Below are 19,548 nucleotides of genomic sequence, written 5' to 3' on the forward strand. Positions count from 1 at the left end.
GTATGAGATAACTCCAGAACCATGGAAATCAAAGTTTGATGAAAAGATGGAACTATTATTAACTTTATTAGTTGAAAAATTACAAATTGTTTTTGAAAAATTTCATCAAGGAGAAACTATTCAGCAATTAGAACAATTTGGAATAGTAAGTATAATTAAAATATTAAGAAGGTGTTGTGAAATTGACTTATTTCAATTTCATGTAACAGAGTTAATGAAAACAAATAAACAAAATTATTATTGTAGGATGACACTATTAGATAAAAGTCGTAAAATAGGAATAGATGAATTCTTAATTGATATGTGTATGATAGATTGTGAAGTATTTGTTGATGAGTTATCTCTTTTTGTTATGGAGTTATTAACAGATGATAAAAATACAGATAGGTTATATGAACCATTTATGGATGATTTGATTTATATTATGAATAACGAAACATCTTCAAATTGTATGAATGATGTTTTTATGAAATTAATATGTCAATTTACTTCATGTAAACAATTTAATGAAAAATATTTCTTTGGAAATGTAGCAAGAGGTGTTTCATTTATTGGGGTTATTTCTAAATATTTCAGACAAGATGCACCAACAATTTCATTGGATAGTCCAAAAATTACTTCAATGAATTATTACACAACTGAACTTTCAACAATTGTAGCATCTAATCCATCTAAATTATTCTCTATTCCAATGCTATACCAAGAGTATATTAGGTGCTTAGAATCAATAATGTTTTATCACGAAGAATTAAGAGAACTACACCAACATGTTCAGTATGAAAATTTATGTGATTACTCACCATTTTATTCTAAACAAGTATTACTTGGTATCGGATTCATGTGTTTAAACAGTCTTAATAAAGACCAATTATTAAATGTAATTCAAGACATTACTCAACGTTATTTAAAATTATATAATATGCATGTTAAATGTTCACATCCAGATGTTGGAATTAACCAACCTATTTCAATGTATTATCCATTATTAACACTTTTAGTTTATGCAATTTCATTAACAGAGTCACCATTTGAAACATTCCAAAGATTACCATCTCCAAATTTATTATTAACATATCCAATTATTTTTCATCAGTTTTTAACTGAATTAAGTTATGACCAGTTATGGACTAGAAATGGTCAGTCTGTAATGCTTAAAACTATTTGTTGTCTTCCACAATATCCAGAACAGTTAATGTCAGACATTTTTCTTCTTCAACTTGCTTCATCTAAAACAGAAGAATTACTACAACTAATGATTCCTTTATGTAAAATTGATAGGATCGATGAAATAATTGAAAAACAAAAAGAAGTTAGTAATGAATGTCCTAAATCTGTTCCAAGTGAAATAGTTGCTGGTTCTATTAATTTATTAAAAACAATAAATAATATGTTCTCTGATCCAATGCTTTCAAATAAACTTAGTCAAAAACAAGAAGTTATTTATTTGTTTATTCATTGTCTTGCTTCAAGACAAACTAATGTGTCAGACATCAAAAAATCAATTCCATCAAATGTAGATGGTCTAAGAGATATGGACGTTGAAGACATATTTTCAGAAATAGTTGATCTTAAACAAAAGAAATGTTATTTAAAAGAAGAGTATTGGAAATATGTTAATCCTTATTGTCCTTATATTACTAATGTTAGCAGAGAAGTTGTATGTGAAGAGTACTTAAAAAAAATGAATAAATCACTTCCTTGTATTTATCAAATTGAAAAAAGAGATCCTACACTTGAATCATGTTTACTTCATTTGCTTCATTCACCAATTGTTACTGACTTGTGTTGTAAATTAATTATAGGATGTCATGAATGTAAAGTAGTTAGTCTTGTAGAACATTTATTAAGACTTCGAGCTGCTTACCATGAAGGAATTACTTATGATAGTTATCATAAAAATATTTTAACGAATTTAGGTGAAATTCTTGCTAATCATAGAGAATGGAAAGATGCGTCAACAATTAAATTGTGTAAAGGAACATTATTAGAAGATGTTTTTAAAGGGTATGAAAGTGTTAATGGCAAAGAAGTTAAACAATCAAATGATTCAAAATCAAAAAAATTAGCACTTTTAAAGAAGATGGCACAAAAACGTGATAATTTCCAAAAGGTATCTATTGTTGACATTGAAAAAGAGGAAGTAGAAGAAGACACAAAAAAAGAAGGATGTATTATTTGTAGGTCATGTGAAGATTCAGAAAATGATCCGTTAGGATTCTTAGGACATATTGAAGCAACTGACGCTATTCGATCTGCGGAATATGCAGAAAGTATTGAAGGTGTAAGAGGAGAAACAAAAGAAGAGTACTGGAAAAAGCCATTAGGATTAATTGAAGGAGAATGGAAATGGAAACCCAAAAGAAACTATAATTGGGATGTAACAAAAGATGATCAAGAATATCGTGTTCTTTCTTCTTGTCCTCATAAAATACATTTAGAGTGTTATTTAAAAGATTATGAAGATAGTGGAAATGAAGAAAATTATTATCTTTCAAAGTCTGTGTATTGTCCATTATGTCATACAATATCAAATGTTTTTATTGAAGAACATCAACCAATTTCTGTTAAATTAGGAGATCCATCTTTTGAAGGTATTGATAGTATTATAAGTCAATGTATGAATTCTATACCAGAATCTGTTTCGTCATTTAATAAAAGTGTAAACCATACATTATCTAGAACATTAACAGCTACTGTTCGTTCTGGAATACAAAATCCAGTTGAGTGTTCATTTTTATCAATGACAAGTATAGTTTCATCAACTGTAATGTCTCTTGAAATTCAAATGCGTTCATCTCAACCAACTAGATATGAACATCAATTAAACACTTTATATTCGTATCTTCAAGTCATTAAAAAAATTGCAACAAACTTATCTATTCAATTTAGAAAAGATGTTTTAGAACAAATTTGTAAATTCACATCATCAAGAAATCCTATTCTTCAATTATTAAGGTGTTACGTTTTATTTCCTGAACATTGGCCAACATTCTTAGCATTAGCTGATATGCATGAATTGTTGGCAATTTATAGTGAAATTCAACAATTTAGTAAATTTACTCCACCAATTAATTGTAGTACTATTATAAAACAATCAGAATTACCTCAATACTCAAAATTCTCAACGGAAAATCAATTAGTTGATGCTCTTGCTCAAACTTATCTCAGAAGAATTGCTATTTTAAAAGATGTGCTCACAGTATCTCCAGAACCTTTAAAAACTCATTACGATTTCCCTATTCATGAAACATTAAAAGTATTAAATGAAAAGAATTGCCGGTGTGTTGGTTATATTCAAAGACCTACAATTCCTCAACCATTTAAATTTATTTCATTACCATCAACCTATCAACAATTAATTAATGAAGTACTAAAAACACGTTGTTGTGTTTGTGGAATTGAAGCTTCTAAAATTATTTATAATTGTGCTATTTGTATGACATGTGGGTGTTTATTATGTTATAAAGATAAAAAACATCAAGACATTATCCATAGTGAAAGACCAGTTTTTGAACATATGGCTAAATGTTCTGGAGAAGTTGGTATCTTTTTGGTAGTTCATTCTGCTATTCTTATTATCATAACACCAAGAATGCATGCTCAAATTAATGGAATATATGTTGATAGATTTGGTGAATCACCAGACTCAAGTTATCTTACTAAAGAAATGTATGCTTTGAATACTCAACTAATTGAAAAGATAGAACGATTCTATCTCAATGGAGAAGTATCTTCATCACCAGAACTCACATTTTATGTCCCGAAACTTCATTAATTCTAAAAATTTATTTCCTTCTTTTAATTTTTTATATTTTTTAATTAAAATAATAAATAAAAAGTTCAGAGTAACTATGAAAGAATCATCAAGGGAGATTATTTATCCCAGGTAATATTTTCAAAACGAGAATACTACCACTTCTTTTAACAAAGAATCCTTTCTATTATTCATAAAGTCCTCATCATTACATTAATTAAAAAATAATATGATAAAAAGAAAAATATAAAATTTATAAAAAAAATTGTGGTTTAAGTATTCCTCTATAAAAGAAAATATAAAATTATTTTTTTATTATAAATAAAACAAAAAATAGATTTTTTGTTATTAATAAAAACCCTTTAATAAAAAAAATAAGAAAAAAAGAACTTTATAAAATCAGTCCTTCGTAATGGTCATAGTTCCAAAGGCCAGAAAGACTTATTGCCCAAGATGCAATAAGCATACTACACACAAGGTTTCTCAATATAAAAAGGGAAAAGATTCACTCCATGTCCAAGGTAAGAGAAGATATGACCGTAAGCAACAAGGTTTTGGAGGTCAAACCAAGCCAGTTTTCAAGAAGAAGGCTAAAACAACAAAGAAGGTTGTCTTGAAAATCGAATGTACTAAATGCAAGTATAAGCTCCAAAAATGCTTAAAGAGATGCAAACACTTCGAACTTGGAAATGAAAAGAAGGACAAATAAGCAAAATATCTTCGATTTAAATTTGTTTTTAATTTTTTATTTAAAAAGAAAATGAAAAATATATAACTTTTTTAAATAATTTAATGTTATATAAAACAAAGAAAAAGAAACCTATTTTAAAATAATAAAAAATTAAGAAAATAATAATATAATTTATTAGATTCAAACTGAAAAAACAACCCTATCTCTTTGCAGAAGGATGTCTATCAAGTTTGTTATACCATTTGTTCAATTGTAGAAATAAGAATTTTATTAACTAAAGTAGAACTCAAGTCTGTGCTTTCAGTGGTTTCAAAATCCCAGTTGCCAAGGGACGTAAATATGTACGTTTAGACCTTAAAAGTTTCACTTTCATTAACAAGAAATCCCTTATGCAATTCTTGAGAAAGACCAACCCAAGAAAGGTTTTCTGGACTGCCATTTATAGACAATTAAATAAGAAAGGACAACAAAATGAACTTGTTGAAAAGAAGAAGACTAGAAGAGTAATTAAAGTTAATAGAGGATATGCTGGTATTTCTGCAGAGGAAATTGCTAAGAGAAAGCAAACTCAATCATCTGAGGTTCTTGCCAAGAAGAGAAATGCGGCTATTAAGGAAATTAAAGAAAAGAAAGCTGAAAATGCCGCAAAGAAAGAAGCTGCAAGAAAAGAAGCTAAGGCTAATGGAAAGAAGGCCACCAATACTTATAAGAAGTCAAATGCTAAGCTTCCAAAGGCTGGTCATGCTAACTTCAATTCTAGATGAGTAAATTAACATTCTTACTGATTATCGAATTTAAAAAACTACATTGTTTTAGGTTTCTATTTTTTGAAGTAGTAAAGAAATTAATGCTTTTATTTTAATTTTTATAAACATAAGTATTATAACATAATTTTTAGAATAATTCACTTTCTTTAAAAGTTTTTGAGTTTGTAATATACAAACCACTACAACCACTTCGTTTCAACTATTTAAAGACCACCTTAAGAAATGGTTATTGGTCTTATTGCTATAAACTTAAAAACATTCACACAACCGATAACTTCTATTATATTTTTTTAAACCAAAGGGTATATAAAATGATTACTATATTCTACTGTTATTTTTTATTTTATTCTTTTTTTATAATTATAAAATTCTATTTTACAGGTATTTATTGGTTGTTAGTTTATTACTCATAGTAGTTGAAAGAATAAAAGGAGAGCTAATGAGTGAAATGCCTTTTCTTCAAAAGGAAACAGATTTTCATTCATATGTTTTACTACTTAAATACAAATATTAAAAGGATAGTTTGTGTAGAAGTGATATACTCTTTGTAAACAAAATATGAAGATATTAATAGTCATTATTATAAATAAATTGTATACGTTTTCCATGTTTTTTTACGTGATTTAGTAGGAGTGATATGCATTTGTCATAAGTTAATTGATTTATCTTTATGAAATATAGCCTAATAAACACTCAAGAAGAAACGTGTGAAACTTATTATGAAAAAACTTTACATTTTAACATAATATTACTGTATCTGTGTTTATCCCTTTTTATCAATTAAATTTTTTTAATAAAAACCAATAAAATATAAAAAAGTCAAACAAAAAAACTTAATTAGTTTTATGTTTCATGCATTTGTATGGATATGGATCAGTTCCAATAGATCCATCAATATCAATAAGATATTCTTCACTTGAAACATATTGAAGTTCTTCTTTAACAGCAATAATTTGTTTATTAAGAGTTTCAGCTAATCTTGGTTTTTCGGTAATTGTCTTATTCAAATAAGCTAAGTCTTTATTTAATTTATTAATTTCAAGTTTTTGTCTTGTAATTAATCTTTCTTTATACCATTCACTATTTAGAACAACTTCTGGGTCAAACATATCTCTAAATTCTTTTGATTCACGTGTCATTCCATTATATTCACCATTTGCCATAATATAAATAAGTGCTTTTAATGGTGGACATGCTCCTTCAACTGTTCCATCTTTAATATAATTCATAGCAACTCCTTTATCAGTTTGTTCAATATATTCATATGAATCTGCATAAATAGCTAAATCTTGTAATTCTGGTTTAAGGAAATCTTCTGGCATAACAGAATTTGGCATAGAGAATAATGTTCTCAAGAAATGGTTAGCAAATGCAGTAGTAATTCTATATCCAAGTCTTTTTCCTGAATATGTTTTTCCATTATAAGTAACATCAGGACATGGTTCAAGATATCCATGTTCAATTAAATATTTTGGTTCTTGTTCATATCTTCTCATCTTTGACCAAATTTCTGGAATTAATAATGAAATGTCATGTGCAACTTTATAATGTGGTCCACAATATGATGCAGATGATACAAATCCTGAATATCCACAACAAATCATTCCAAGAAGATAATTATTTAAATCAACTACTGCTGGAAGTGAATTAAATGGTCCTTTAGTTAATGCTCCTTCAGATCCTGCTCCAAACATTGATGGTGATGCACCTGTCATTGAAGTAATACATTCCATTAATAATTCTGGTAATTCAAAATAATGTAATGGTGCAAAAACTGATAATGGTCTTAATTTCATACCATTTTTAGCTACTTGTGGTGGATTATTTCTTCTTCCTGAAAGAACTGCATCTACTGGAGTATATAATGGTTCTTCATCACTAATTTTTCTAAATAATTGAATAGCTTTAAATGTCATATATGTATTCTCTGGATCTAACATATCTGGTCTTCTTTGTAAATATCTTGGATTCTTTGATCCAACAAGTTTGTCACCTTCTTGAACTAATCTAGTATAAGATGATGAAACAATATATTTAGCTTCATCTTTACCTGCAACAAAATCTTGTAAACATTTTCTCATTGGTTCAGTATATTGATATAATCTTACAACATCTTTAGTAAAATCTTTAGCTTCTTCTCTAGTCATTGGTTGATAATTAGAAATAAAATGTCCTGGAATTGAAAAATCATATTCAGTTTGTTTATCAAATCCTCTAAAAACGGCGTCGTCTGGTCTTTGGAATAATCTTAATTCACAATTCTTAACAATTTTACATGCTTTCTTTTGCATATTATTAATTGGTGTTTTAAGTAATTTAGTTGGAACAATAACTGATGCTGTAATATCATCTTCCATTTGTAATTTAGCAGCTGGGAAGAAATCTTTTCTTAATTGGAAAACTCTCCATGTAGTTTCATCACGTTCAAATCCAACTCTAAGATATTGTGAACAAAGATTAGCTCCTCTGTATTTTAATTCATTACCTTGATTTCCATTAATTTTATCTACAGTAATTCTTGATTGCCAGTCTCCTTTCCAATCCTCTCTATAAAGAGATTTAATAGTCATAACTAATTCTACAATTAATGGTGAAATAGATGAAATATAATCATTATGTTCTTTAGTAAATAGACGTGATGGTGTTAATAATTCAACAACTGTTCCAAGAGTAACATTTGGATCAAGGATACGAATTGGCTTAACTTCTCCATTTGCATATCTTTTAGAGAAGTCATGGTCAAAGATTTCTTGAACTGCTTTAAAATCTTCTTCTTTATTATTAACAAAGACACTTCCTTCAATAACAGCATCTGAAATATTCTTTGAAATTTCTGATTTTCCTCCTCCTGAAACAGTACATGGTTTATGACAAAGAGTATATTGTGGAAGAATTCCTCTTAATGTCCATCTTCTTGATGTCATGGTATCATGTAAAATAATAGTATAACCATTTGGTAAAACATAATTTACTTTTGGTATTAAAAGAATACTTTCTTCTTTTCCATTATGATTAAATTTAACTGATGCATCTTCAATAGTAAATATTGAATCTTCTGGAACATAAATAATTCCTTCTGGATATTTTTTATCTATAGCATATCCTTCTTCTTTAACAATTATTGATTGTTTATTCTTTTCAATCATTTCACTAAATTTATATCCTTCTGCATATTGAACACCTTTACATGCTTCTCCAAGATCATATGATGGTCTAGTTATAGCTCCTCCTGCATGTTCTTCTTCTGCAAATCCATATAAATTAGCTGAATATGAAATTTGTGTTTTAACTTCTTTCTTACAATATCCAAAATAATTATCTGCAATAATAGTACAAATAATTCCTGATGCATCTCTACAATACATTTTAAATGTTTTTCCATCATTATATAATTCATCTTCTTTTTCCCAACACATTCTTTCTTTTTTTTGTCTTTCTGTTGCTTGACTAATATGTGGAAGTCCACATTCTTTTTTTGTCATACGAGTAAGATGTGGTGCAAGAATAGCCATCCCACTATGTCCAGTCCATCCAAGTGGATCAAGTGCTGCATCATTTTTAGATAATCTAGGATTACCAGCATTTCCAAAAACTGATTCTACAAAATCAAGACATGAAACCATATTTCCTGGTACAAAGAAATGCATTTCAGTAGCTTTTTCATGTTCAAATCCTTTAACTCCTTTTACTCCTGGAACAACAACTGGTCTCATATAAAGTGAAACCCATGATTTTGTTGGTTCTTTACATTCAGCTGTATATGGAATAATAAGATGATCAGCTGGTGCTCCATAAAATGCTGCTTTAAGCATTCTTAAAAATGCTATTTTTGGACATTCAATTTTATCTGCTGGAACTGGAACATCACTTTGACAAATATGGAAAACACCAACTGTAGTTCTTTTATCTTTAGCTGGATTATGAAGTACTCCTTGTTTAATTTTATATGATTTCATTGTTTCACAAAAGAATTCTTGTTTATGTGGTGGAAATGATAATACTCTTCCAAGTCCTTCTCTATCAAGAATAAAAGTATTATCTGGAATTTTTGGTACTTCTTCTCCACATTCTGCAAAATATGAATTAAGAAATGTTTGAAGTCTAGCATCAATTGGTGCAGTAGTATGATTAACTTCACTCTCTTCTACTTCTTCTAATAAAGGACCAGCAAGTTTTAATCCTTGTTGAGTTAAATCATCAGTTGGATATTCATGTCCACTCATAGCCAACTTAAGATTAGCAAGACTCTCTAATTTCTTTTTATTTAAAACAGGATAATCAGTACCTTGTTCTTGATTAAACATTCTTTTTCTTATTTGATATATTTTTTATAGATTCACTTTTTTATTTTATGATTCTGCCAAATCTTGATGATTTGTGATAAGTCAGTTTATCTTTATTTCAAATTTTTCATCAATTACCTAATATTTTGGTTTTAATCTTTTGCACATCTCAATTTTCACTTTTTGACGTTGAATTATTTTCTATTTTGTACTACCAAAGTATAACTTTTTGATGTTATCACCTGATTTTGTTTATGAATTCTTCTTACTTTTACTTAAAATCTTTTTTTATATTTTTAGAATTCTATTTTAGTTGATTCGATCTTTCAGAGATTTAGACGTTATAATAACAAATAGAAGTTAACAATAGGAGCTGATAAAGTTTTTAAATAATTAGAAGATGAAATAGTTTTGTAAAATAGATAGGAAGTGTAATTTTCTGGTAAATATACTCTTAAAAAAAATGAGAAATAAATTAGTAATTAAATGATAATATATTTTTCATTAAAAAGTTATATTAAGGATCATTTTCAAATATTAGAATTTACTTTTCAAAAAGAAGCACAAAGAAATTTACATTTAATAAAAGAAAGGCCTATTTAATTGATTGGCAAGAACCAACACCAGGACAAATAATAGAAAAATAATTACAACTTCATTTTCCAAAAAAATGAATAAAATAGAATATAGAAGATTAGTTAAAATAGTTGGATTAGCACATGTATCACTAACAATATATAAAGAATTTATTTGGGGATTAATTGTTTCTAACAAGAAGTTTTATTTCAATGTTCAAAGATCTGAAATTGCTGTAGCAATTAATTGTTCATTAATTAAAATAATTAAAGGAAGAACTGTAAGTACCTTATCATATTAGTCAACTACAATTCTTCCTTTGTTACCTCAAAAAGAAAAATAAGGTTCATTAAAATTATTTCATATTTTTCTCTAAAGAATGAAAGATTATGGAATGCAAAAAAAATAATTCCCTTTATTAAAAAGTTAAATGAGAAGAGAAGTTATTATATTTCTTTCACCTAAAAATGTTCATAATAAAATATGTCTGTCCATTTAATTATTTATTAAATCAAAATAAATATAGATTTTTTGAAATTCTATTTAAAGATTTTTTATTCAATTAATATAAATACATCATACCATTTTATTAATTGAATTAATTGAATTATTTTTATATAACAAATGTCATGATGACAATAAAACATTATTAAAATGTATTAAAACTTTTAATTCTATTCATATTTTTTTGTTATTCAAATTCTTAATAAAAAATATTTTTAAATGTTGTAAAATTTTAATCAAATAATTGATACTGTCTATCATTGTTACAAATTACAAAATTATGATTTGTTGTTTGTATAGTTTCTTTATTTTTAACAACTTTAATTCATACATTCATAAAATATTTAATAATATTTTTCTATTTATAAAAATAAATTACAAAGAACTGATTGATTTTGCTTCTCTGATAATAATTAGTTAATATGGAAAAAAAAATTAAAGAAGAAGAAAACAACACCTCATGTTTCCATATATTGGATTATTTTGAGGTGATATATTATGTACTACAGATGGTATTAAAACTCAAACTGAAGACAAATTAATTTAATCTGAAATAGCACAAAATGTATTATCTTTTCAACAAAAAATATATCTTTTTAATGCAAGCATATTTTACAAAGCTATTTACATATTTTAAAGAAAATGAAATTAAAGAAAGTGATAAATTTGAATTATCAAGAAAAATTGAACCTCAAAATGAAAAAAGAAAAAGCAATTGAAATTTATGATAATTCTATTAATAAAAAATTAAAATTAAAGAAAGAAGTGATTTAATTAAAATTTCTTTTAGGTTAATAGGAATTAAAAGAATACTTTGTGTTAATGAAATGATAAATATAAGAGATCTAATTAATTGAATGTATTAAAAGAAAAGAAATTTGAAGAAAACAGGATTATAACAATTAAAAAAAATGATTATAAATATCTCTTTATTTATGATTCTAGCTGACATTCAAAATAAATATTTAAAATCAAATAAAGTTATTATATTGTTAAAAAAAAACAAAATATATTAGAATGAGAATATTAATTATAAATTAAATATTCCTTTAGATATTTCTTTAACTATAAATGAATTAATTTCTATTATTATTATTATTTTATTTGACATTATAATAATTCATTATTTTATTCATTTATTAAATTGAAAACCTGAAAATTCTATTAACACGAACCTTCTCTTTATAGATATATTACTAATACTTCAACAACTCTTTCACTTCTTTATTCTTCTTTTACAAAAAACTTAAAAGAATCTTTTATCTTCTTCTTATTTCTATCATTACCAAGTTATATCAAATAATTTACCACTTCAAATCGTTCAGCTCATCTATTTATTGTTTTAAAATCTATTAGTTTAATTCATATTTTTAATTTATCTTCAGTTCAACGTATTTATATTCCCTTATTAGATAAACTGTATTTAATCACAAAAAATAATATTTGTATTAAAGTTCATCCTTTAGTTATAACACGTTCTCGAAAACTTTCTCATTAATTAGTTATTTGTATCATCAATCATTGGTGTTATATGGCATAAGTGTAGAATATCTTCTTCCAAATTCTTATAGATTGCATAAACTATTCTTCTCATTCTATGAAACTATTTATTTGCACCATTCATATAACGATAATTTTTTAGTAATTTTGATGTATCAGCTACATCAGATTTATTAATAAATTATGAATTAGGAAATAATATTGATCTTTTTTTCTGATTCAAGCTCTGAATTAGGAGGTGCTTTATTTTTATATTTATCATCACTTAAAACCCTGTTGTTTGGACGTTTGTCTGATTGTTTATTATTGGTTCATGACTTATGATGATGAGAGTTTACTTTTTTATTTTTCATTCATTTTAAAAAAAAATCTCATTTAGAAAGTTTAATCTCAACACCTTAAATTTTACTTAAATAGGTTGAAGAAACAATGTCTTTGACTATCATTCGTGCATTACTAACTTTATTTATTCTTGAGCTAAAACAAAATCCATCAATATCTCTTCATTAATTCATTTCACAAAATTTTTTATTAATGAAATTAGTCTATAATTAACTAAGACTATTTTTTAATTATCTCACCAAAATTTAGATGGTTTTGTTTAAGGATTGTACATCCTATATCACTTCCTTCTGCATCCATATAACCTTTTAGTTAACTATATCATTCAATAAATATTTGATGAGATTGATTACAAACCAATGAGTGCTATTAGTATAAAAAGGTGTCCTTATAACGAAACTAGAGCACTTTTGATGAAACAAAACTCTTTCCAAAAACTCATTTAACACATCTAAGAATTCGTTCTATAACCAGAATTGGAGATAGAAAAAATTCAAATCTATGTCTTATAAATAACGTTTTAGAGAGTTTAATTTTATTTTTGATTATATTCACAGTTTTATTTGTTAAATATCCCTTTCTTTGATGATCTCATTAACCAGATAAAAAAACAAAACGAGATATAATAAGAATATGACAAAATATGCTATAATTATTATTTATACTCATAAATTTTAATAAACTAAAAAACATTTAATTATATGTCAGTTTTGTTTATCACTGCTTTTCTAATAACATTCTCACTTTCTAAACAAACAACTAACACAAACAAAATTTTAAAAACAGAGTTTGAAACTCATTGGAAAAAATGGAAAAGTGACAACAAGAGAATATATAATTCTATATCTGAAGAACTAACTCGTAAAGCAATATTTCTTTCAAACCTTAAAAAAATTAATGAATTAAATTCACAAAGAATTGATCCAGATGACGCTGTGTTTGGTTTAAATGCTTTTAGTGATCTAAAACCTGAGGAATTTTCAAGAAGATTTAATAAAATTAACTTAAAGTTACTTAAACTAAAACAAAGAAATCATTACAAACTTCCTGTTCCAAGTGGAGAGGTTCCCACACAATATTCTGCCTGTCTTCAAGACATGTTGTTAGACAAAAACTCTTCAAACGAAATAGATTTATGTGGTGGAATAGTGATTGACCAAGGTGACTGTGGCAGTTGTTACGCTATTTCGAATGCACATGAACTTCAACTAAAATATGCTAATTTAACTTTAACTCAAAGAGGAAAAATTGAATATGAAATGTTCAGTCCTCAACAACTTATGGACTGTACAGAAAATAGTTATTATTGTGAAGGTGGTACAGCAGATGAACCATTAATGTCTTCCCATTATGTTGTATTTGAAAAGGACTATCCATATATTTCTTATTCAAACACGTTAATTAATAATTCTTGTGTCCATGATAAACTTACACCAATGAAGGTTTCATTTTCATTATTTGATTCAGCACAGAACTTTGAAATTTTAAAAAGAATAACATATTATTATGGCTCTTTTGTCACCTCTGTAAAAGCATCATCTGATTGGTCATACTACCACTCTGGAATTTATTCACATAGTTGTACAAAAAATGTTGTCACTAATCATGTTATTGAGATAGTTGGCTACGGTAATCACAATGGAAAAGAATATCTTATTGCTAGAAATTCTTGGGGAAAAAACTGGGGTATTGATGGCTTTATAAAGATTTCTGCCAAATCACTCTGTGGAATTGGAGGTGATGATGGTGGAATTTATCCAGTATCTCTTATCCAACACACTGACTGTTTGTTATTTCTTAACTTTGTATTTCTTATTTATTTTATTTACACACTTAGTTAGTGATGTTCCAAAAGGTAAATACGGAAAAAAGTCATATAAACAAGAAGTTCAGCCGAAGTTATATAATGGAACTGATAAATATGATATTTATGAACAATTTCCTGATTCTTCAGGAGATTCATTCATTGACATTATTATCAGTTTTATAGTTACAATACCATTAGTTGTTGGTTTAATTTCTTGGGCAATTTGTGCAATTGTCATTTTGATATTATCTTGTGTTTTTTATTTGAATAAAAACTAATTCAATTTTTTAAACCCGCTTCTTCTATTTAGTAAAAGTAATAAAAAAAATCACTTAAATTAATTCTCTGGAACTTCAATTTCTCCATTGTTAATTTCTGCAATTACTTGTTTTGGTGATTTCTTATCAACTTGGCATCCACATGAATTGCATGTTCCAAGAATTTCTTTAACTGTTCCTGCAAATGTCTTAGCAAGTGATCTTGGTCTCATTGTTCTAGCAATTTCATAAACATCGTCCATTGAAATAGATCCTGAATGAACTGTTGGAACTCCTTTATTCTTCTTTCTGTCCTTTGGTGGTTCTTTAAGTGCTTTAAGAATAAGAGCAGCAGCTGATGGAATAACTTCATATGTAGCTACTCTGTTAACAACAGTAATCTTAACTGTTACTCTCAATCCTTTCCATGCTAATGTTGATTTTGCAAGGTCATCACCTGTTTTCTTTGGATTAAGTCCAAGAGGTCCAACCTTTGGTCCAAGAGATGCACCTGCTGCTGCATCACCTGCAACTACTTTAACAACTAATTCTTTCTTTTCATTTGGATTTGGTTTAGGTGGCATGGAGAAAGCTCTTGTACATTTTATAGTTCATTTATTTTACTTATCAATTATCACCCTTTTTCTTTCTTTTGTGTTTTAGGGTTTCTTCTTTTTTTGTGTTTTTCTTTCCTTTTTTTTTAAATTTTACTAAAATCAAAAATAAACGTCATTATAATTGATAACATATTAATCTTTCAAGACAAAAAATGGGTATTCTCTTAAGCAAACAACCAGACACTCACTTTCAACAACAGCAATTCGAATTACAAGTACAACGAGATGAACTTATTAAGTTAGAAAAAGTATATCAAAGTGATATTGACAGAACAACTAAAAAAGCAAAAGAATGGTACAGAAATGGAGAAAAAGAAAATGCCCTTAGACTAATAAAATTAAGAAAAATTCGTGAAAGTAATTTAAAGAAGATCCAGTCTCAACGCGATAATCTTGAAGCTGTCGTTTGTTAATGACATACACTTTTTTAGTCATACCCTTTTTTTCTTTCAAAATTTCTTTTCATTTTAATCGGTTTTATCACATATCTCGTTCAATCAAAAAGAAAAAGTCAATGAATTTAAACAAAAATAATCAAGTAGTTAATAGAGTTGGACGCTTCAAAAAGAAACCTTGAAATAGCAGAATTAATGGAAAAAGGTAATAAAGAAATACAAAAAATATTAAGTCAAATACCTAGAGAACGTGTTGAGGAGATTATTAATACAAAGAAAGAAAATAGCGCTAAACTAAAGGAACTTGATTCCTTGTTTGAACAATTCAATGATATAGGTGATGAAAATCAAATTGAAAAAGAATTAAACGAACTTTCTCAAGAAATTAGTGCTGAAAAAGAAGGTGATGTAGAAACAATGAAAAGTGAACTTATTGCTGAGTCATTACCAAAAGTTAATGTTCAAAGTGATGTGTCAACATCTAAACGAAATATAATAACAGAAACTATTTAATACTTCTCTTATTAACATTTTTTTTCACAAATTTAAAAAAGGATATTAAAAATAAGGATAAAAAATAAAAATCAATTCTATTCAAACATGTTGAAGAATCCTTCCCTCCATTTTATCCTTCAATTGATTTTCTTACACATCTTCTCACTTTTTTCTTAAATTCTTCTCTGTTGTTTCTCCATTCCACAGCAGCATCAACGTTTGCTGGACTTTCATCATTAGGGGCAGAAAGCATGGAAATTACACTAATTAAAATTGACTCTACGGAATGTATTGGGTTCCATCTTTCAGCAGCACTTTCATACCCAAATTCATCTTCTCCAGGTGGGTGAAGTATAGAAATACAAACATCACCTGTTTTGTATACGTTTGGGTGCCAAATCTCTGAAATAAATTTCATTTTTGGTGGGTTGTTAGGGTAATCTTTTGGGAAAGTCAGTGTGGCTTGAAACATTCCTCCTTCATAGTATGTGTCTGGAGGACCAACAATCATTACTTGCCATACATAAATGTCTGAATCGTTAACTAATCCAACTGAAAATCCATCTACTGGATTTTTAGTAAGTTCTTGTAATTGTTTAGCTAAAATAAGGGCTGACTTGTTTGCCATTAAGCAGGATAAATTGATTTTAGTTCAGATTACGTTTCAATTAAAAGTTGCCACTTTTCACTTCGTTGCATTTTTTTTTCTCCCGAAAAATTTTGGATTTTTTTCTTTTTTTTTAAACATTTTTATCTTATAATATTTTAATTAATTCAATCAACATTATAAATTAATTATTTATATTTAGTTTAAATTATAAATAATAATAATTTTTCTATTTATTAATAAAACCTTTGCTTTCAATTAATATTTTTTTTTATGTATTATTATTTCATGTTTTGAGAATTTACTTAAATTTATTATTAGTTTTATCACCACCCTTTGTTTTGTAATAATTTTGTATTCTTGTGTTTATTTAGTAGTTCACATTATCGGACCTCTCATTTCGTATAATTGATATAAACATTTCATTACATAATTTATACTTTTTGTTTTATAATAAATTCTACCTTTCAATTTTTGACTAAAACTTAGACTAAACTTTCAAACAATTCTTTCTCTTCTGTTGACTCATTACAATTATATTTTAAATTTATTTGTTTTGTTTATACTTATTTCGTGAGAGGAAATTTTCTAAAGCATATGATAGTATTAATCATCAATGGGTTAAATATTGTTTAATTTATTTTAACATCACATTAGTTGTAATTAAAAGTATATTATATATATTAAATATTACACAACTATATTTATATTATAATCAACAAAATGTAGGTATAATTAATGTAGAAAGAGGAATAATACAATATGATAGTTTATCTAAATTATTATTTATATTATCTATTGATATATTATCTAAACAATTAGATAAACAAATTAATAAATTATCTATTAAAATGAATTGAAAAGAAAAACAAGTCCAGTTAAATCACATATTATATATTGAAAAATAAAAGAAATAATATAAATATAAAAATAAGAAGATAGAAGGAAGAATGTATTAAGAAAGATGATTAAGAGATAAAAGAAAAATGAAATAAAAGTAAAATAAGAAATGAAGATAATACAAGAAATGATAAAAGTAATTAAAAATTATAAAGAAATACAAAATAAAAATGAAGAAATAAAAGAAACATTATGATAAATATAAAATGAAAAAAAAAGAAGTAAAATATGAAAATAAATATAATGGAATATGTAAAAAGTGTCATAATGAATTAAATTTAATTTATCAACAATTAATCATTTTATTAATAATATACTCACACAATAACTAATGAAATCAATATTAATCAAAGAAAAATATAAAATAAATTATAGAGAATGATATCAAAGCACAAATAAATAATGATAATATAAATATAAAAGAAAAAAAAACAAATTATTCATAAAATTCAACATGACATATATCACAAATAATTAAAATACCAAACAATACATGAATATTTAAACAACGGATTGAAAGTGAACAAGAAAAAAATGAAATATCTAGAAATATTATATATGAATCAACATACTCAAATCAATATCTAATTAATGAATTAAACACGTACAACATTGAATCATTTAATAATATACAAGAAACGATGGATAACATAGAGTATAATGAAATCGCAGCTTAGGAGAATAAATATTAAATAAACAAACAATTAATATATAATTTGATTATGTAATTATTATATAATTAAAATATTAAAATATCAACAATCATGTTGATTTTATTTTATTAGCAAAAAAATTTAATTATAATTGTACACATTAATTAGAATTAATGAATTTGATATACATATCGATAAAATTATATAATCAAATTAAAAGAAATATATGTATTAAAATTGATAATGAAATAAATATATAAATAACAGATAAATAACAATAAATAAGATATAGGATATTAATAATAAAAAAGGTGAATACAGAGAAAAAATAATATAGATAATAAAAAGAAAATAGAAGAGAAAATAGATAAAATCTATAATATATAAATATCAAAATCAAAGAATGATAATTAAATAAAATAAACAATGAATATTCATCTTAATACATTAAATGAAATTATAAATTATAAATATTCATTTTGGTAACAAAAAAAAGATATAAGAAAAAAGGAAGAAAAATGAAGAGAAAGAAGGATATAAAATGGTGAAATTAGGAAGTAGAAGAAGATAAAAAGAATAAAAGAAGAAATTTGAGAATATAAAAAGAAAGAAGATAAAAAAGAATAATTCAAAAAGAGATAATAAAATATGAAAAGAATGATGAAATAATGGTAGTATTCTTTATTATAGAAACTATAAATGTTCAATAAAAAAGTATCTAATCTATTGGTGCAAAAATAATTAACAATGTTTTATTGATATAATTTGTTTTATTCATTTTCTTTTTATGATTTTTATTCATGTGTACAATTTATTAACTTATTTCAGTTCCCAAATAATACAAAGAAATAGAAAATATAAATTTACAATATCACTTCATTGTATAGCATCAATAATTGTTTAATCATAATTAATTATAAAAATATTTATTACCATAAGATAATATTAAATCTACAAGAAGAATATAAAAATATCTGCAATCTAACAAACAAAATAAAACATTTATTATGACATAATTAATGTATAAAATTAAAATATAACAACAGTCTATTTAAATAGATATAGATTATTATAAATTAAGAAATATAAATATGAATAAATAGAAACTATTCTATTTGGGATACATGTTGTTGATTTAATCATAATTTATTAATAAAAATTAAAAAAAATACAAAATGATATAATGTAATAACAATAATAATGACAATACAAATCAAAAAAAGATGATAGGTATTAATTATATAATAATGATAATTGTAATGATATAAATTTACAACATATTCACATCAACTAAATACTTTAATAATAATGGGGGATGATAAAGAATCTAACAATAATTATAATATTATAACTTCTCAAAATAATGAAAACATTAATAAACAATTAAATGTCATTAGTTA

General features: G+C 25.6%; 7 protein-coding genes across 7 annotated transcripts in view, besides 29 other annotated features; 4 read left to right on the forward strand and 3 right to left on the reverse strand.

Annotated features, from left to right (window-relative positions):
• The window catches only part of EDI_082470 (uncharacterized protein), a gene marked incomplete at both ends in the record, with an annotated part of 4,117 nt that extends 342 nt beyond the window's left edge, over positions 1 to 3,775 (forward strand). Inside the window, 2 exons of the mRNA XM_001740694.1 lie at positions 18 to 33; positions 111 to 3,775. Coding sequence (XP_001740746.1) covers positions 18 to 33; positions 111 to 3,775 — 3,681 coding nt within the window. The remainder of the gene's footprint in view (positions 1 to 17; positions 34 to 110) is intronic.
• Positions 901 to 921: a sequence feature (AT_rich).
• Positions 1,360 to 1,389: a sequence feature (AT_rich).
• A 21-nt stretch (positions 3,776 to 3,796) lies between the features above and the next one.
• Positions 3,797 to 3,838: a sequence feature (AT_rich).
• A 128-nt stretch (positions 3,839 to 3,966) lies between these two features.
• Positions 3,967 to 4,140: a sequence feature (AT_rich).
• Positions 4,141 to 4,477: 337 nt separating this feature from the next.
• Positions 4,478 to 4,622: a sequence feature (AT_rich).
• Positions 4,623 to 4,662: 40 nt separating this feature from the next.
• EDI_082580 (60S ribosomal protein L24, putative) lies at positions 4,663 to 5,209 on the forward strand (the record flags this gene model as incomplete). The annotated part of the gene is made up of 2 exons (XM_001740695.1): positions 4,663 to 4,673; positions 4,729 to 5,209. The coding sequence occupies 2 exons, from the start codon at positions 4,663 to 4,665 to the stop codon at positions 5,207 to 5,209; spliced, it is 492 nt and encodes a 163-aa protein (XP_001740747.1).
• An 87-nt stretch (positions 5,210 to 5,296) lies between these two features.
• Positions 5,297 to 5,350: a sequence feature (AT_rich).
• Positions 5,351 to 5,543: 193 nt separating this feature from the next.
• Positions 5,544 to 5,590: a sequence feature (AT_rich).
• A 392-nt stretch (positions 5,591 to 5,982) lies between these two features.
• Positions 5,983 to 6,030: a sequence feature (AT_rich).
• A 15-nt stretch (positions 6,031 to 6,045) lies between these two features.
• EDI_082590 (uncharacterized protein) lies at positions 6,046 to 9,516 on the reverse strand (the record flags this gene model as incomplete). The annotated part of the gene is made up of 1 exon (XM_001740696.1): positions 6,046 to 9,516. One exon carries the CDS (start codon positions 9,514 to 9,516, stop codon positions 6,046 to 6,048), a length of 3,471 nt encoding a protein of 1,156 aa, XP_001740748.1.
• A 447-nt stretch (positions 9,517 to 9,963) lies between these two features.
• Positions 9,964 to 10,016: a sequence feature (AT_rich).
• A 548-nt stretch (positions 10,017 to 10,564) lies between these two features.
• Positions 10,565 to 10,821: a sequence feature (AT_rich).
• Positions 10,822 to 10,910: 89 nt separating this feature from the next.
• Positions 10,911 to 10,953: a sequence feature (AT_rich).
• A 340-nt stretch (positions 10,954 to 11,293) lies between these two features.
• Positions 11,294 to 11,333: a sequence feature (AT_rich).
• A 196-nt stretch (positions 11,334 to 11,529) lies between these two features.
• Positions 11,530 to 11,721: a sequence feature (AT_rich).
• A 1,343-nt stretch (positions 11,722 to 13,064) lies between these two features.
• Positions 13,065 to 13,120: a sequence feature (AT_rich).
• On the forward strand, positions 13,119 to 14,502 carry EDI_082600 (cysteine protease, putative; the record flags this gene model as incomplete). Its single annotated transcript, XM_001740697.1, has 2 exons — positions 13,119 to 14,202; positions 14,255 to 14,502. 2 exons carry the CDS (start codon positions 13,119 to 13,121, stop codon positions 14,500 to 14,502), a joined length of 1,332 nt encoding a protein of 443 aa, XP_001740749.1.
• Positions 14,503 to 14,561: 59 nt separating this feature from the next.
• On the reverse strand, positions 14,562 to 15,065 carry EDI_082610 (60S ribosomal protein L12, putative; the record flags this gene model as incomplete). Its single annotated transcript, XM_001740698.1, has 1 exon — positions 14,562 to 15,065. One exon carries the CDS (start codon positions 15,063 to 15,065, stop codon positions 14,562 to 14,564), a length of 504 nt encoding a protein of 167 aa, XP_001740750.1.
• Positions 15,066 to 15,121: 56 nt separating this feature from the next.
• Positions 15,122 to 15,183: a microsatellite.
• Positions 15,184 to 15,250: 67 nt separating this feature from the next.
• EDI_082620 (charged multivesicular body protein, putative) lies at positions 15,251 to 16,006 on the forward strand (the record flags this gene model as incomplete). Its single annotated transcript, XM_001740699.1, has 2 exons — positions 15,251 to 15,502; positions 15,641 to 16,006. The coding sequence occupies 2 exons, from the start codon at positions 15,251 to 15,253 to the stop codon at positions 16,004 to 16,006; spliced, it is 618 nt and encodes a 205-aa protein (XP_001740751.1).
• Positions 16,007 to 16,118: 112 nt separating this feature from the next.
• On the reverse strand, positions 16,119 to 16,616 carry EDI_082630 (ubiquitin-conjugating enzyme E2 G1, putative; the record flags this gene model as incomplete). Its single annotated transcript, XM_001740700.1, has 1 exon — positions 16,119 to 16,616. One exon carries the CDS (start codon positions 16,614 to 16,616, stop codon positions 16,119 to 16,121), a length of 498 nt encoding a protein of 165 aa, XP_001740752.1.
• A 96-nt stretch (positions 16,617 to 16,712) lies between these two features.
• Positions 16,713 to 16,840: a sequence feature (AT_rich).
• Positions 16,841 to 16,851: 11 nt separating this feature from the next.
• Positions 16,852 to 16,882: a sequence feature (AT_rich).
• A 245-nt stretch (positions 16,883 to 17,127) lies between these two features.
• Positions 17,128 to 17,148: a sequence feature (AT_rich).
• Positions 17,149 to 17,180: 32 nt separating this feature from the next.
• Positions 17,181 to 17,512: a repeat region.
• Positions 17,513 to 17,572: 60 nt separating this feature from the next.
• Positions 17,573 to 17,739: a microsatellite.
• A 26-nt stretch (positions 17,740 to 17,765) lies between these two features.
• Positions 17,766 to 17,811: a sequence feature (AT_rich).
• Positions 17,812 to 17,825: 14 nt separating this feature from the next.
• Positions 17,826 to 17,931: a microsatellite.
• A 244-nt stretch (positions 17,932 to 18,175) lies between these two features.
• Positions 18,176 to 18,301: a sequence feature (AT_rich).
• An 81-nt stretch (positions 18,302 to 18,382) lies between these two features.
• Positions 18,383 to 18,567: a microsatellite.
• A 27-nt stretch (positions 18,568 to 18,594) lies between these two features.
• Positions 18,595 to 18,623: a sequence feature (AT_rich).
• Positions 18,624 to 18,632: 9 nt separating this feature from the next.
• Positions 18,633 to 18,806: a microsatellite.
• Positions 18,807 to 19,039: 233 nt separating this feature from the next.
• Positions 19,040 to 19,080: a sequence feature (AT_rich).
• A 58-nt stretch (positions 19,081 to 19,138) lies between these two features.
• Positions 19,139 to 19,250: a sequence feature (AT_rich).
• Positions 19,251 to 19,284: 34 nt separating this feature from the next.
• Positions 19,285 to 19,413: a microsatellite.
• Positions 19,414 to 19,548: the final 135 nt, after the last annotated feature.

This window comes from Entamoeba dispar, genomic scaffold (genome assembly GCF_000209125.1).
Source record: "Entamoeba dispar SAW760 scf_1105229463149 genomic scaffold, whole genome shotgun sequence".
NCBI classification, from domain to species: domain Eukaryota; phylum Evosea; order Mastigamoebida; family Endamoebidae; genus Entamoeba; species Entamoeba dispar.